The following is a 17,316-nucleotide window of genomic DNA, read 5'->3' as shown; positions in this document are numbered from 1 at the left end:
ATATTGAAATGTCGTACTTGTGGCAAAATACCAAAATCTGCCATCAAATCTGAGCATAGTTTGAGACTCTTCTGAAATGTTATGTGCATGCATACATTGCAAAAACTAGTCTACCACCACTTTATTTCATTACTTCTTTTCTACAGAGAAAAAAAAAAGAAGGAGAAATGCCACGTCTTAATTTTAAAGATGGATCATTTAATGATCCAGAAGGGAAGTTAGTCTCCAACATTGTTGATAGTACACTCTATGATATATACAGTAGTTGATGATGTGATCAAGGTCTACATCTCTGAAATCCTACACAATATTTCTGGGGGTCCCACAAGGCGTTTGTTCTTCAGGGTTGGTTATTCTACAATGCGCTGAGTAGAAGAATTCGGGTCTTCTCCTCCAGCTCTGGATCTATTTAAAGATGTTCTGGAGATGAGGCAGTCTGCGGTAGGTCCACTGGGTTTATTTATCCTGCATGGGCTCTGACTATTTTCGGGCTGACTTCACAGGGCACTAATTGCTCTCGTTTCACTGTTAGGTAACGGGAAGAGAAGGAAATGAACAATCACTCCCATGTTTGTTTGAGGGTGAGGTTGAGTCTGCGACTCCGCATGTGTACTAGCTTGTACACAAATGGAGTCGTGTGTTAATGACAAGACATTCTACATGGAGGAAAAAAAAAATGTAGCCGGCCTGTTTTTTGTTTATTTGTTTTTCTTTCCATTCAGCCTTTCTATCCGGAATTTGAATTGAGGAACTGAGGAATGTATGAAAGAATGTGTTGTTTTTTCCTCCATGAATTGCGTAAATGCACTTTAAATGACCAATATATAGTGAAATTTAAAATGAAAGACATTGAAAAAAGGTTTGTTGTCATGTATAATGAATGGGATTTGGTTTGGCAAGCAGGGTCATAACACTCTCAGGTGTAAACATACCTCTGTCTGTCTTACAGCCTGGAGGGTATGTTGTACACCCTGACCCCTCTCACTCACTCACTACATTGCACATCAGTGTGGCAGATTCCTAAGTCTGTTTGAATTGTCCAATGCTCTGAAAAGATCAGACTCCCTCCCCATTGCCTTGTCCATGACCTGTCCTGACGCACAAAGCAGGTAAACAGGCCACTGGGGTACCGTGAGTTGAGATCTACGGTCAGAGTCTAAGCCTTCTTCCCGCTTCTACCAGACATAATACATTACTTTCACCTGCGTCTTGCTTCGGTCATGAACCCATGCCGAAATTTCACCCCAGCAAACACGTACGTCTCTGTAAACTGGACTTCGTCAGCTGGAGTTTTTTATTAAAACTCACCATTCCAGATACCCCGTTGACATTTGGAGCCTCATTTGAAGAAACTTTTTTATTCTCTTTCTCTGAGGAGCAGTCTGCGAGTATGCCAAATCTGTCCATGTGTTTCATATATTTGTTAACTTTCGAGTATTTCTTATTGGAGACTCTGGGTTTTGGTAATGGACTGTTGATGGGGGTACACATACAGCAATATAAATCCACCGGAGCACCTCAGCTGTGATGTTATTCCTCAGCACTTTGCTCTACGCGTGTCCTGTTGCATTGCTTTGCAGCGGTACCGTAAGCATCAAAGCTGTGAGTGATTGTCCGTGCAGTTTGTCTGCTAGCACCCCCTGAGGGATCGGCCTGCAAACTTACCACATTATAAAGCTCAAAGTGTTCACCACTGCCAGGATGAAAAGACCATTATCGCCCTATTTCATTGAAGAGCTTAGGTGGTTAAACTGAGAGAACATTAGAGCCCTTGGAGCCGTTTAAAGATGCAAGCTGCCAGAGTTGAATTCGCTCGGATTCAAAAGTGCATAAACAACCCTTAAGGTCTGAGGCCCGATCTTGAAAAGGCCTTCTTCTAAACTCAGTGCTCACTTTTCACTAAAATGTTTACCATTTTTATTGACAGCACAGAGAGGGGACAGGAAAAGATGCAACAAAGTGGCGGGAAAGAGATCGGAAAATAACAGTATAGGCTATGTGAGCCCTATCCTAACTTCTCTTCTCAATATGAGCACCATGCAGCAACTACTAGGTCATGGCTCCAAAAGTCTCCCACTTTGCTTCTTGTAAATTCTCTACTGCACTGTCCCAACCAACCAACCAAGCAACCAAATAAATAAATGGATAAATAATGAATGAATGAATATATAGCTTGCTCCTCCTTCCTTATTTACTTTTGAATAAAGTCCTGACAAATTTTACTCATTGAATATCAATGTTTATTTATAAACACATCCAGTTATGGAAGTAAAATGGGTTCCGAACAGCATTTCACGTCGAATGAACTAAACTCAAATGTGTTTCATGGTTATGTGACATAATTGATAAATGTACATAAAATTTGTTCCAGCTGTATGTAATATTTGACATCATGATTTAGGTGTTAACTCTTCCTGTTTGACCCTTAACATATAAATCACTGGTCAAAAGGGCTGCAAATAGATTTATGGCCCTAAAATCAGATAACACAACACATTTCAGAGCTTGAAGGCATCTTTCACACACTCACTCTGTTCTTGTTTCTGACTAAAATGTTTCAAGGCCATAGCACTGGAAGTTGAGGCGGGCCAGTAAGCGAAAACATGTGTCTGTAGCCCTCAGCTCGAGCTCAACATTAATTTGTGTTTGTGTAGAAAATTGCCCTGAGAGAGATGAAAATATATGGCCCTTGGCTTCTGGGAATGGGTTGACGGCTTTGAGGTTTGAGCTGGTTGTATGATGATGTTTTAGCTGGTTGATGCTTGTACTCATCTTCAGTTGAGCTAACCTGGTTTCAGTAGAGCTGACATTTTCAGTGTTTTCTTTGAATGGTAATGGTTTTATCTTTATTGTAGTTATTTAAACATTGGATTTGCCACATAATGCCTTGAAGTACAGTTCAGTACCCCTACTTTTCAAATATACATGGACCAACTGTCATAAATAATGTGATTTATAGTATATTGTTATTAGCTCAAACATTCTGCTTAAAAATATGTAATATTATTTTTAAGTATTTTAACCAAAACTAAATCTTTTAAACAAAATATACTAGTTATTGTTATACTACAGGGCTGTTGAATGCTTGAATCTGATTGGTTGACAAACGTTAAGGTGTGCAATTATTTCCAGGGAAACGCACGGCTAAAGTAGTTCCAGGCAGGTCTTGACCGCATAACAGTTCCATATCACTTCGCCAAATGATTTCAGTTATTTCAAAGGTCCTTACAGCCGACAACAGCAAAAGAACCAAAACCCACAATGACACTGACCAAGTAAATAAATATAGTAAACAATGGGATAAAAAAACGTTTCCATGTTTTTTGCCACAAAATCACGTTTATGTAAGGAAAGCATATACTTTCTCTCTCTCCCACTCAAACGGACACACACTCGCACAGAAAAGTGTTGTCAGCGCTGCTCTGAAGATTTTATAAGTAAAATATTTTAGCAACTTAAAAGCTACATGACATTTCTCACTAGCGGGGTAATAACGGCATTGTTCTTGAAGCAGATAAACTTACAGTGTCGCTATTAGTTACTGCTGCCGAACACAGTTGAGAGACGTACAGACTCAGGTAATTCACACACAATTGATCACTCTCTCTCTCTCTCTCTCTCTCTCTCTCTCTTTCTAATAACTACATCAATAACTGCATTAGTCTGCTATCAATGGCTCAAGCCTCTGTTACAAGCTCTAAAATGACATTTTGGAATTAGCAACGGAGGCTTGGGATGAGATGCGTAAGAAATTAGTCCCACATACAAGAGTAATTAAGGACAAAAACCTGACAAATGTCTTGGATTACGACATCTGAACAATGTCTTGAGGTGTGTTAACTGGATAGTATTAGCGTAATAATTGACTCCGGTCCATCAAATTATTAGAAAATTTGAAATAATTCAACGGCCCGTCGTCACTGAAAAAATGGAAACTGTGTCATCATTTACTTAACCTCATAAAACACAAAAGAAGATATTTTGAAAAATGTGTCAACCGTTTTTGTTTATTCAGTGAACGTCAATGGGGCCCAATGTTGTTTCGCAGAAAAAAAGAAAGTCAAACCAGTTTGAAAAAGTCAAAAAATCTAACAATGTATAAAACAATACTGCCCTACAAAGGCAAAAGACCTTAACTCACCAGAGTGTGAAACTGAGAAAAATGACTTTAAAGTTTTTTTGTTGTCCAGCCAATTGTATGATAGGTAGGACACTGAAAATTTGCCAAGAAGTTGTCATAATGAATATATTTATCTACATAAAAAAAATTTGAGCTCAAACTTGACCTTTAACCCTTATTCGGAAGTTACTGCATTCTGCCTTTGCATTATCTGCAAAACAATAATGGCTCATACAAAGGCAAAGTACCTTAACTTCTAATTTATTGACCATTTTGACTTTTATCACTCTATAAAAACATTTCTATGATAACAATGATAGTCTTAAAATAACATTTAGTGAGTTCTGTTTAGAAGGCTTAATATTACATCAATAGAATATTACAAAATAAAAAACAATGAGAAGGCTACAGTAACTGTACTGGATCATTTTAAAACTTTATCGGTGTTCTTAATTTAAGTAAAATAACACTTTAAGAAGTTAAAGTAACCTTTCACAAATATGAGATGAACACACACACACAGGCCTCTGTTTTCTGATGTGCTCTCTGCTTGCCGTTGCGGATTGAGGAACGCGCTGATTAGCCGGTTTCAAATGTTGTGTGTGCAAAGATAAGCGCCAGTAAATTTAAAGTATATGCTTAACGGCCCAATGAAAAATAATGAAAACCAGGACATTTTCATCACTTTATAAAAAAAAAAAACAGCCACGACGGCCTTGACAAGACGTGAAAACAGGACATGTCCTGGGAAAACAGGATTTGCATGGATGTTGAGTTTGACCATGTTAAAAAAAGGTAAGCTGCAATCTAAGTTATATCTGCTGGGTTGGTTTGTTTGTTTGTTTGCGTGGTAATAATGTCTCCTCCTCTTACTTATTGTGAGGCGTCCCCAACCCACTCGCGTTGTTTTCTGTCAGTGAGTGCATCGACTGTCAGATTGGCTGGATGGATAGTATCCAGGCTTTGATTTATGGTGTCTTACAGCTGACACACAATCTATTATGTAACATTAGGCTATTTTTGGATCAGGAATAGTTGTGTTTTGTGTGTCAAGTAGCCTATCTTAGCCCAAGTTTGCATCGCTAGCTAGCTAAAACTAGGCTACCAGTATCCTAGCTGAATTTCATAAAATCTGAAGTACGTTAAATTGCATATCTAAAAAAAAAATTCTTCATGTTTCCATATCATCCTTAACGTTACCTTGATCTTGGTGTTTGCGTTTCAAAGCCATCTCCACCATCATTTTCCCGCGAGGATAGGCCATTCTTAATGTTAGATAAAGTTAAAAAACAACCACTGCAACAATTTTATTTTCACTTTATTTATTTAATGGGTGTGGCAAAAGTGCTTAAATTACATATAGGCATTAACGTTAACTTCAGCGCGGCAAAAATTTAACGTTGGTAAAACAAAGGCAGAGTGCCTTAACTCCAACTGTAACTTGATTCCAGCATTCTAGAGTGCAGCGGAACCAAGCTAAAAGACCGTAACTGATGTTAAGGGCTTCTGCCTTTGCTTTACCTCTGCTTTTGGAAGTTATGACAAAAACAACATCTTATTTTTAGCAGAAAAGAACAAAATTGACTCAATATATTTTTCCACATGATAAAACTGATGTCCATTTTTCCAAAAATGGCAATAACTAATTTTGACCAAAATTGAAGTTAAGGTCTTTTGCCTTTGCACGGCAGAATACACAACAGGTTCAAACCAGCCTCAGCTGGGTCAAAATGTATGATATTCACAAACTCTCTGTCATGATTGCATATAACAGTGCATTGATGTACTGTGATAATATGCACTCAAAATATATCCGATGTGCTGCATCTTAATGAATCATCACAGTAGGCTTTTTAGACATTTTACATAAAAAAATATGAACCAATCAATAGTTAGTGTGTGTATGTTTAGGAATGTTCATACAAGTGTTATTCGTTTTACTGTACATAACAGCAGTCTCTAACTTTTCCTTGTCTGATGTACCTCAATGTCCACTCCTGTTGAAACCAACAGAAACAAACAAAAACCAGTGCAAAAACAGACTGTCTCTGTGACAGACTTTTTCCGCGCCCCAGGGCACCTGTTGTCCCATATGGGCGATCGCTGCAGAGCGAGACAGGACAGGCATTTAATACTTGCAAAACGTCCAGCGCTGCTGCCTGCTTTCTCAGAAGCGCGTTCACACAGCTCTCACTTGTGCTTTGCTTTTCGCTCTATGAACTGTTTTATCTCAATTTAATGTGAAGCAAAACCCGCCATGTATAAAATGATGGCGAGTACCTGATTGTTATGTGCAAGAAAAATAAGCAATAAAAGCATACAGTAACATTAAATGAATCTAGTGAGCATAAGCAATGAAAGGATAACATTGCTCATTGCATGTCGTTTTCTTAACAAGATAGTTTATGAAGGTTTGTCTTGGCTAATGTAAAATATTTCAGATCCACTGGATGAGCAGTTTAAATCAAAAAATCAAATGCCAATTAGAATTTCATGACATAACTTTGAGGGTAATGTATTCTGAATTAGAAGAGGGAATTAGATGTGAAATCTGAAGTCTCAAGCTCAAATGGGGCAGCTGGGATGACATATTGTAGATTTAAGTACTGGTTGCTAGGCAACTATACATCCCATAATTAAAAAATAAATAATGCAACAATTGGCCACAGACCCTTAATGCATTTACATTTTGGCGAGTTTTCAGTAAAGGGATTAAAAGTTATAGCTGTTCAAAGTGAAATCATAATGACAGGCCAGTGCAAAAGCAAAAGATTTCAGGCCGTAAAAGCAGTTGCATGTTCTAATGCAAACACTTTTTCTTGGTTTGTCTAAAAGTTTGACATGAAAAAAGACGGCCGATGAATGAGCACTTTCAGTAAACGGCGTCAGAAGAACAGAGCTTTCTTGCAGAACGGTCCCCGTCGTACTTAAACACACACTTTGACATCTCAACAATGACACGCACATCAAAGCTCAGTCAATATTTACATCAATCTCCTCTCCTCCGGTGAAGAAAGAAAGAATTGCATTTGAAAGACTTCTGCTGGTCTGATCTACACAGACTCGTAATGAAATTTTGAGGGGGGAAAAAAAGAAGACTTTTCATAAAGTCTTTATGAAAATGTGTGTGAAAAACCTCAATCTGACCAATAGAATTTCCACGATATTCAACGAACTCAAAGATTCGCTAGTGAGATTGTATTTAAATTTTGTCAGGACATGATCAGTCCTCATTACATTAATAAGATTAGCACAAAATTATCTGCAGTGTTTAATAAAAGTAGGAAATGGACATGTACTTCAAATTTGAAACTGAAGTCATGCGATGGATTGCACAACGCAATAAAATTCCCTACAACATTGGCAGGATTAAAAGAGATCCAATCCCATGCACTTGCAAATGTCTAGAGACACCGCTCAAGACGTTTCAATATGTTTGAAAGGTTGCGGTACATGTGTTTGCAATCCAATTCCCAACCATGAGCTATGCTTCCTCCAAAGCCTGAAACACAACTCTCTCCAGTTATTGATTCACGTGAGCTGCACAACGTTTTATGAGCGAACATTTGAGTCCTCCTTTGCGTCATCATTCACAATCAGGGGACATATGGCATGCCTTAGCGATTAGCATGGACTTAAACCCAACAGGCTTCCAGCTGACATGGAGAAACCCAATACTGTACGGAGCGCCCCACTGCATCACTCTCCACACACGTTCCCATCAGATACCGCTGCACTGAGAACTGTCACAGGACACATGGGAAACGAGCATTGCTTTTCCCGTTTGGTAACGAACTGCACGCTCTACGCGGTTCCGCTCGTGCTGAAATTGTCCCGTTTGGGGCAAAATAGCTTTGCTAATGTGAGCGGAGTTTGTATTACAGCTCTGATTGAAGGTGCACGTCAGCACCAATCACTCAAGACGGATCACATGTATGTCATACGTCCTTAACTGGTGGGTCGCCATCCAGAGATGGGTTGCAGGTCACAGCGAAAAAACAAAAACAGTGCTACAATCACATATTAATAGTAAGGATAGCATAAATAAATTCAATTATAATGATTATATAGGAAGCATTTTTTGTCCTGTTCCCCATGTGCATACTATGTACTTATTATAACTGGGTAATAACTAGGTAATAACCCTGAACCTACCCCTAAACCTAACCTCAACCCCCGTAGGAACCTTATATTACCCAGTGCTTCCTTAGGTAAGTACATGTCAAGTGCAACCATTATTTAAAATATAAGTCGTGTTGTTTTTGGTCATGCCTTCACTTTAACCATGGTATTTAAGTGCAAATTCATCTGTCACTTAGAAGAAGCAGCAAAATCAGATGTCAGGTGTGCGCTTATCCTCATAAACCATGAACGATATAAAATAAAACATGCTGCAGACATTAAATGCAGGTGCACTTAGAATAAGCATAAATGGAAGACCAAAATGTGACTCTTGTTGATCTGTATGATCAATGATCTCTTGTTGACTTCTGAATGATCAATAATATTGGTACTGTGTTGGGTTTCCACTTGATGTCCGGACGCAAAACCAGTTGTCAGAGTCTGTTATTAACCTTAAGCCTGTCATATCTCCTAAACCCGGCATCAAACAATAATCTTACAGCGTCCTTTTGAAGATATTTAAAGTACTCAAAGTCTATTCGCAACCCCTCACTGTCTCAGCAAAAGCAGGTGATGGAAGAGGGTGTACTCACAGGTAAGACGTCAAAGGACTCAGGTCAGTTGGCACGCTGGATAGTCCCTGTTCGGAGCAGTCCACGAGCAGTAGGATGCCATCCTCCTCACACTGGCACGCAGACGGGCACTGCTTCACAGGCACCGCGGCACCCGGCGGCCCGTGAGAATGGGCACACGAGACGGCATGCAGGATCAGTAACACCACCAACATGACAATGACTCCAACTCTTGTCTTTCTGTGGATGGGCTGTGTGTCTGTCTGTCTCTCTGCAGTCTCACTCAGCCGTAGCTCTACTTGTCTGTGTGTATGTGTCTGTCCTCTCTCAGCTCTCTGAAATGTTATCCTAAGCCTCGTCTCTGTAGATTTATTCTGTCACTTCAAACTCCCATGGGTGAATGAGTCAGTCAGGGGCTTACGCAGGTCTTCTCTCTCTCTCTCTCGTCTCATCTCACTTAGGAGACATTCACCTATTGTAGTGGAAGCTTGCAGAGCTCCTCTGATTGGCTGGAGCTTTTGGAGGGCGGAGCCGCCCGGCACAGCACTCCTCCTACTTTCTCTCGCGCGCTCTTTCTGCCTCGGGCAGCTGGAGTGGATGGTTGGAAGAAAGCAGTGGAGCCGATCTCTGAGAGGGGGAGAGCTGACGGACAGAACGGAGATCTCAATTTCACTATGCCTTCTCATCACACCTTTAGATGTAACACAATCCTTCCCTCATAATCACTTTTCTACAGCTGCTGAAATCCAGAGTTGCTCTAGATCCTGCAGCGTAAATGTAGCCGTCCGTCAAACACTGACCACTTCTCCTGCTGTTGCTCCTCGTATAAATCACATGCGAGTATTGTTTTGCTCCATTTCTCTTGGAGCAACGCTTACATGGTGTTTTATAACCCGAACAACAATAATTGAGTTAAGCTGCGGGCTCCCCTCAGCCAAACAAACTACAGATTTACTACTTCACTGTCCCAGCTTGTACAGCGGGGTGTCTTTTCACCGCAAGAGACATGAATATCCTATACAGAGCGAGAGACATTTGCATTGCTTGCTCGGTGGGTCTCACTTTAACTAGTGGAAGGAACGATGATAAATAGTGCTGTTTATTCAATTGGAAAAAGTGGACAATGAAATGTTCCAGATCGCTAGGTGATAATAAATACTATCTGTTTATGTCTCGAAGGATCATGGGAACTCCTGATCGATTGCCGTCAAGGGTCCTAACAGCTCAATTTTACCTAAACATCTCAGAAAAACACTAGAAAGATGTACCACAACATACACGTTTCCAGGAAATGTCCAGGATATTTCCAGAAGCTGTGTAAGGCTTCCTTCAAGATGTGACTCCAAACATCTGCAAAACTCCTTAAGTACTGTCACTGTGGCCGTATTATCATGCACATGATGTTTTATGTTGTGTATTGTTTGTAATATTTATGTCATTTGGATCATCTTCTACAATGCTAAGTTGGCATTGGTTTCTGGAAAAGTTCCCATTCGAAATCGTGCGTAGTAGTGCCCAAAGCACTGTCCTCTCTTGTTCTGCTTCATTCTTTTATTTTTGTAGCTTGTTTTTGTTATGTTCATGGGGGGTCTCGATTGTTAGCGTGACACATTTCCTTTTTTTAAAACTGTGGCCAGTTTCAGAGAATCAAATAACATTAGTTTGAGTGCTTCAGTTGTTTTGCATTAATCTTAGTCATCACATCTGTTTCAAAATCTTCCTTTCTAGGAGTCGATGCTTTTTATACTTTAAGCGTTACAGTCCAGCATGAGGATCTCCAGCGCTGCTCATTCATCTGTTTTAGAGTCATTCACAATCGGCTCAAATGAATTCCACTAATTCATTAAAATTCCTCAGCTGAGCCTATTTTCTGTGGAGCCTTTGTTACATGCCCTCAAAAAAAAGAAAAGAAAAAAAGAACTGTAGTCATTGATGCACGTTATGTCTGTATTATCCACACACACACATACACACTAGCAAAACTCTCACACACCAAAACACCATCAAGAGCCCAATTCTCATGCAAACGTTCATTGCAGTAATTGCTTTGCCTGAGGACAGTCTCAATATAGATCCACAAACATGCAATTCTCCCCTCTCTCTCGGTTTAATTTATGTCAGTTCAGTTACCAGTCTTGTCATGCAAGAAATGATGAAATATAAGAGATGCTGAATAAAACAAATACTGGTAGCACTTTGTTTTACAGTCCTGTTCCCTATGTACATACTATGTAATTACAATTACTGGGTAATAACTCTAAACCTACCCCTAAACCTAACCCATGTAATCTTTTATTATACAGTACTTTCTTAGGTAAGTACACTGCAAGTGCACGTACTGTTAAATGAAGTGCAATCAAAATATTAAATAAATGATGATTGCCTGTACCCTAAGGAAAGTTTAATCGCTCATAGGATGCCCCGTAGCTCAGAAGCAGATGAGAAATGTGCAAGTTTTGATATTGAAAAAAATACAAGAGTTTTGATAAGCAAACTTTATTTTGGGCACAGTGTGAGATTACTGAAGTCACTTTGGAAACTTTAGATGTGATGAATGTGAGATTATAAGGGTCTTTTTCATGAGTTTTAAAGTCCCCCTATAGTCAATAATTGTATCCCTTAAAACTCATCTTTGATCACCAAAATTACATATTTAAAAGTTTGTTTTCCTTGAAAAAAAAAATGTCTTCATGCTTTAAAATAGCTTGAATGTATAACTCTACACCATTGCCTCAGTTAGTATATGTGGTTCTATGATTGTGCAAATGATCCCCGCCTCCACTCACTCACAGCAGCAGAGATCCACTCGTTGATGATCACACGTTGACCTGATTGGTTACAAGGTAGTTTGTGAGCAATCTTTGGTTCAATGCAGTTTTAAAGAGAAAATACTCAACAATGGTGTTAACTTATGAATTAGTACAGTGTGTTAAAGCATATTAAAAACACCACATAGAGATATAAACAATATTAAAAGTTTCATTTTCAACACAGGGGGACTTTAAGTATATGTCTTAAGTATACGCTCTCTAGAAGAAACAATTAAAATATTATAGATATCTCATTTTTATTTGAGAAATATCTGTTAAGTTTAATTTCTCTGTATTTGTCTTGTTTTTTTTTACTAAAATATCTAAACATCCTTTAGACAATATGCATAAAATGCCACAATATATTTATACTTGCTTATGAAATTGTATTTTAAAATTATATTAAAATGATCATTTATATATGTTATTTTTTCTTAACGATAGCATAAACCGCACAAAAAAAGAGAAGAATGTTCTCTAAAAACAAGGTTTTATTTAGGCCTATGTATTATACTTGTCAAGTAAATCTTGGAAAGCTGGATATTTTTACTGGAAAACTATCTAAAAAAAAAAAAAAAAAAAAAATACTGAGAAAATATTTTGTTGCCGTGCTGCAAGACTGAGGTTTGTGTTTTTTCCGTACAGCATGAATGAAATCTGCTCTCACTATTTCTCCTGAAGAGCAAAACAGAAAGAACAAGCGATCCTGAAAAGCTCATACGCTGAAAAGCAGGGATTTGTGAACAATGTGGCGGCAGTAAAGAAGTTGAAAGTTAGACGTGCTGTCACCAAACACAGCTCTGCAAACAGTTCCCACCTCTGGGCACCTGCTCGCTGAGTCGGAGGCCAAAACAGGGTTGGGTTACCTATATGGCTGGAGATACAGGGACCGCTGGAAGATTTGCCCCATTCCCTGCCCCTGAAGATCAAAGGCCTACACTCCCCTCTCAAGCTCATATCCACCCACACACACTCTATCCAAGCATCGGCAATCTTTTAAGGCACAAAAGGGAAGCAGTTACCTGGCTCTCACCTGTCTGAATCTGCCACAGGTTATTCGAGCTCCGTCAAGCACGGAAGTCCATTCAGCGGCTGCCTGATGAGAGGGAGAAACTGGAGACCTGGTTCTACCCACTTACCGAGGCTGGGAACAGACAATTACGGGTGAACGCAGTCATATCTGGCTGCTATGACCACCTGCTCGGTTCACTTGAGGAAACGTCTCAGAATAAAAGCACACGGCTAGCAAAACAACTCTCAATACTTCTAAGCCTTGACCTTGCTGTGCAACATTCTGGTAAAAATGCTGCAGTAGTGATCAAACTGCTACAATATATCATTTTAAAGTATAAAAGGGCTTTTAATGGGCTTCCTTCCCAGATTGAAAATGTTCCCTGATCCTGAACAATATTTCCTAGTAGTATCAGCCATTCCATTGCTAAGGAGTTCAGAGTGTTCTTTGTGGTATTGCAAAGGTGTTGTGGGTGGTTGCTAGGGGGTTGCTAAGGAGTTCTGAGATGTTGCCAGGTCATTCCTTGGAGCTGGATAATAACCAGAAACTGGATAAAGCCTATATCAAAAGGAAAACAGCCTAAAAGGTTCATGGCATTATTTATTTGAATTTAGTTTTTTTTACTTATACAAAATGTTTCAATTATATTCAAGCATTATCACATGAGCAAAGTGCTGTTTGTTCCGAATAGCAACAGCTCGACTGTGAGTATGATGCATTTGTACAACCGTTTTAACAGTTAAAAGCAGGGTAGGCGATTTGTTCCAGAAACATTTTTGGTTATGCTGGTTGAAAGTCTCTTTACATCCTGATAGCAATCGCTAAGTTAAGTGGTCTAAATGTATTTAAATGTATATATATAATCTGTGGAAGGTGAAGGACCATAAAATTCTCGTCCAATCATTGCATTCGGTCCGAATGTCTTTCCAGCCTGTCAACTTATGTATTTCTATACCTCCGCGCACTTGCTCGCGCAGACATCACACGTCATCAGTGCATTTCATGCTAGAGTTAGACAGATGTTAGTCACTGAGCGCCACAACCAAAACAGCAGCCGCCTTTTACAGTTCCTCCTGAACCAAAACAACCAGCTTATGCTGTTTTCACGCCATGACTACTGTAATTTGGAAGAGATGGAAACCCGTGAGTTTGTACTTGGAGCGGTTTGTGACTCGAATTTATGCGTTTCAATGCAACACTGTCAACACCAAAATGAATCTGCAGAGGTCAGGTGGTACATAACAGTGCTCTTTAAGTTGTTTACGTTCATTATTATTGTAATGTTATGTGCTTTGAGACATGAGGTAGTTTAACGCCATCTCTTATGATGCTTTGCTCCCTGCTTTGTGTGTTTATGTGTTTTGAAGGAGCCGTGGCTTTGAAGACGCTCTGAAGGGAGGGTGGGATCTCATGCTTTCAAAGCTAGCTTGCTATTGCTAGCCTCTCAGAAAATTGCCTACTCTACCTTTAAAATGCACAACAAATTTAAATTGAGTTACTTACATGTTAGATTGAGTATATATTGCAGTTGCAGTGCAAAAGTAGATTCACATTCAAAGCAGAATCGCCACGCTTCTCTAGACAGTAGACGCAGCGTTTCATCCTGAATGAATCAGTGTCTTCAACAAATCAGTGAAATCTGTCACTTGTCACCACCTACTGGCGTAAAGATGTAAAATTCTAGTCATTCCTTAATTGTAAAAGTTAATAAATTTTTTTGCACACGGTTTTGGATTATCACACGGTTTTCACCTGTTTTATTGTCCACCACTGAAAAGTGAAACAAACATGCCACACGATTTGAAGAGTATAAAATATAAAGTTGAAAATGTTTTGGGTTTTAGTTTAGTTTTTATTCTAGACACACATTTATTAGACATCTCTATTAGATTTGGATTGCTGGTGAAGACATTAACCTGTGATCCTGCACAAGGGTTCACGTCCCAGAATGTTTACCCCCAAAGACAGCGAGCTGAATTCATGTTGGCTCACTCGTGAGAATCACATTTGACAGTATAAAATACAGTCAGCTAGTATACATGATAATACACACACGAGTCAGAGCCTGCCAGGGTGAACAGAAGAAAGAAAAGGATCTTATTTTGATTCTATTTTAAGTCTTGCCATTGGCACTCCAATTATAGAAGCAAAGGTAAGGAGGGGGGCATGATTTAAATGGCAATAAATAAGGATGATAAATTATCGATTGTCTCAAATTTTATTGCTTCAATTATTTCCAGGCAAAGACTTGTTGCACGTGTTATTTTGGGACAAGTCAGACTGGTTATAGGGTTAGAATCTAAACTCTTCCAACATCTCTGCATCACATTCAAAGCGTGGAAGTAAATATAAAAAATAGTTACTCTAGTACTCTATGCTATTTCTGCACTATGCACTCAACTTGACCATTTCCAGTGTGACGAGTGAACTGTTAAAATTCACGGCTGCTATCGTTTGGCATATTTTAAAGGGGTCCTTGATTATGATTTCACTTTTTTAGTTAGTCAGTTAGTGTGTAATGTTGCTGTTTGAGGACTACAACAAACGGCTGGTAGGGACTACAACAAGTTTCTTCTCGGGTTGGTGACATCCCAAACCCTAAAATTTACATAAACCCTGCCCTCTGGAACAAAAGGGGTGAGGCCATGTTGGGCTGCTTTAGAGAAGAGGAAGAGTTGTTGTCGTAGTTATTTACACCCCGGAAAAAGTTTGTCCTAAGGCTGACAAACTTAGAGAGGTTAAAATTTATTTTTAACACTGTTCCTGAACATTATAACCTCAGTGTTTGTTTGTGCGCTGCACATTTTATGGAGAACAACTTCCAGAAGAGAGTGCAATGTAGGCTATACGCACAAAAGCTTCTTCTGAAAGACTTAGCCATTCCCATTTTGTCGGGACAATCTGTTGTTTATGGATCACAACTTGTAAGTATGTCTTATAATATTTATAGTTGTGTATTCTATTAACAGTTCCAATTATAAGCTTTACTGTATGTAGCTGCTATGATAGCTATGATGAAAATGAAGGGCAAAGCTTTGCCTCCACTAACATGTAACTAACATTACAGTATTGATGTAGTGTTTACTGTAGCTTTTGTAAGCTCTTGCTTTTTTTGTAAGACTGTTCACTGCCCCTTATGAAAATTATCCAGGATTTTGTGATCGATTGCTGTTTGTATTACCATAGTTTTCCGACAAATATGATTAAATGGTGGATAACATTGTATTTATAAGAAAAAAAAAAACAAGAAAAAAAAACACATACCACCCTGAAACGTCCTGTGAAATCCGTGCCCACAAAGTCCGTGCTTGAAATTTCGTTCAGCACATTCCTCTTGTTCGTTAACATTGTCAGGGTCTGAATTGGGCTCGAAATGGTTTGAAATTGACGCCATCGTTAACATTTACATCTGAGGAGAGCTTGCGGTTATGAAGAGGCGTTACATTTCCCGAACACGCGCTAAACGCTGCCAATCACAGCACACTGAGCCAGCTAACCAATCACAGCGCATTTCGTATTTCGGAAGGAGGGGCTTCGTCGAAAACGACGCGTTCAACCAGACTGGTGAGAGGGGAGCTGTAATAATGTAAATATGTGAAAAAGAATGCGTTTTTTGAACAATTAAGCTTGAAACCATATTCTATCTAGTACACCCCAAAATCAAAATCAAGACTTTGTAAAAGGGCATAATAGGACCCCTTTAAGTAATAAAAAAGGCAGTGACAGTTTTCCAAGTTGATGACCAGACATCACTCACAACATAAGGAGGTCATGTGACAAAACTGTACATACTGTTTGAAATGGTTATTGTTGCATAGCATATTGCACATACTACTTTACAAAATAGCCAAGAGTACTGTAGTTTTCCATTCTGAACAGCCTATGTACTTAAAGGTGTTTCTGTGATGGAAATTTAGCCTACAACTGAGATGAGACGGCACTTGTTCGGGTGTGTGGAGCTGTGTTTGGATTCATGCAACAGATATGTACACCAACAGAGGGAGAGAGAGAGAGAGAAAAACACATTACAGTTCAGTAAGTGATGATTGTATCTGGCATGCAAGCAGCGATTACAGCTCAGGTGGAATGTTATCATTGCCCGATAATATTTTACTGTCTCCATTTGAGTTCAGCCAACCAGAAACAGAGAAAACTGATTGACCTGAAAAGCAGAAGGTGTTTGTGTCCATAAAGGTGTGTGCGAGAAGGAGGTACTTCTTCATCTCTTTCAACAACGAGACAAGCAGATGCTTTTTGCTTTGTCATTTCAATGATGACTAACCAAAAATACTTTGTTCCTTTAAAGGCATTCCTTCCCGGAATGCTTTAATGTGTAATACTTAACATCACTGTTGCATATTTGTATATTATAAGCTAGTAAAATATGTGTGGATGTGCTGGTACTGTAATATGACAGCATTCTTGTGTGCTTGTAGAACCTCACATACTTTTTATTTAAAATAATATCCTAGAGCGCCTCCTAGAGCAAAAGGTAAAGCATGACACTGAAATATAATTGATAGCAAATACATTGAAACATAATTACAACTATCCATTATTAATTATATTCCTATAATGTCATAATGACATTAACACCATGACTTTTCTATTAAGCACATTGAAGTGTCCTTAAAGAGATAGTCCACCCAAAAATAAAAATCATTTTCATAATTTTCTCAC

At 39.0% G+C, this 17,316-nt stretch overlaps 1 protein-coding gene across 1 annotated transcript in view; it reads right to left on the bottom strand.

Moving 5' to 3' along the window:
- Window positions 1-9,269, bottom strand: part of lgr6 (leucine-rich repeat containing G protein-coupled receptor 6) — an 81,083-nt gene extending 71,814 nt beyond the window's left edge. Inside the window, exon 1 of the mRNA XM_084428159.1 lies at window positions 8,836-9,269. Coding sequence (XP_084284285.1) covers window positions 8,836-9,029 — 194 coding nt within the window. The 5' untranslated portion in view covers window positions 9,030-9,269. The remainder of the gene's footprint in view (window positions 1-8,835) is intronic.
- Window positions 9,270-17,316: the final 8,047 nt, after the last annotated feature.

Source organism: Rutilus rutilus (genome assembly GCF_951802725.1).
Source record: "Rutilus rutilus genome assembly, chromosome: 13".
Lineage (NCBI taxonomy): Eukaryota > Metazoa > Chordata > Actinopteri > Cypriniformes > Leuciscidae > Rutilus > Rutilus rutilus.
The sequence above is the reverse complement of the archived record's forward strand: the minus strand, read 5'-3'. Positions and strand labels throughout refer to the sequence as shown.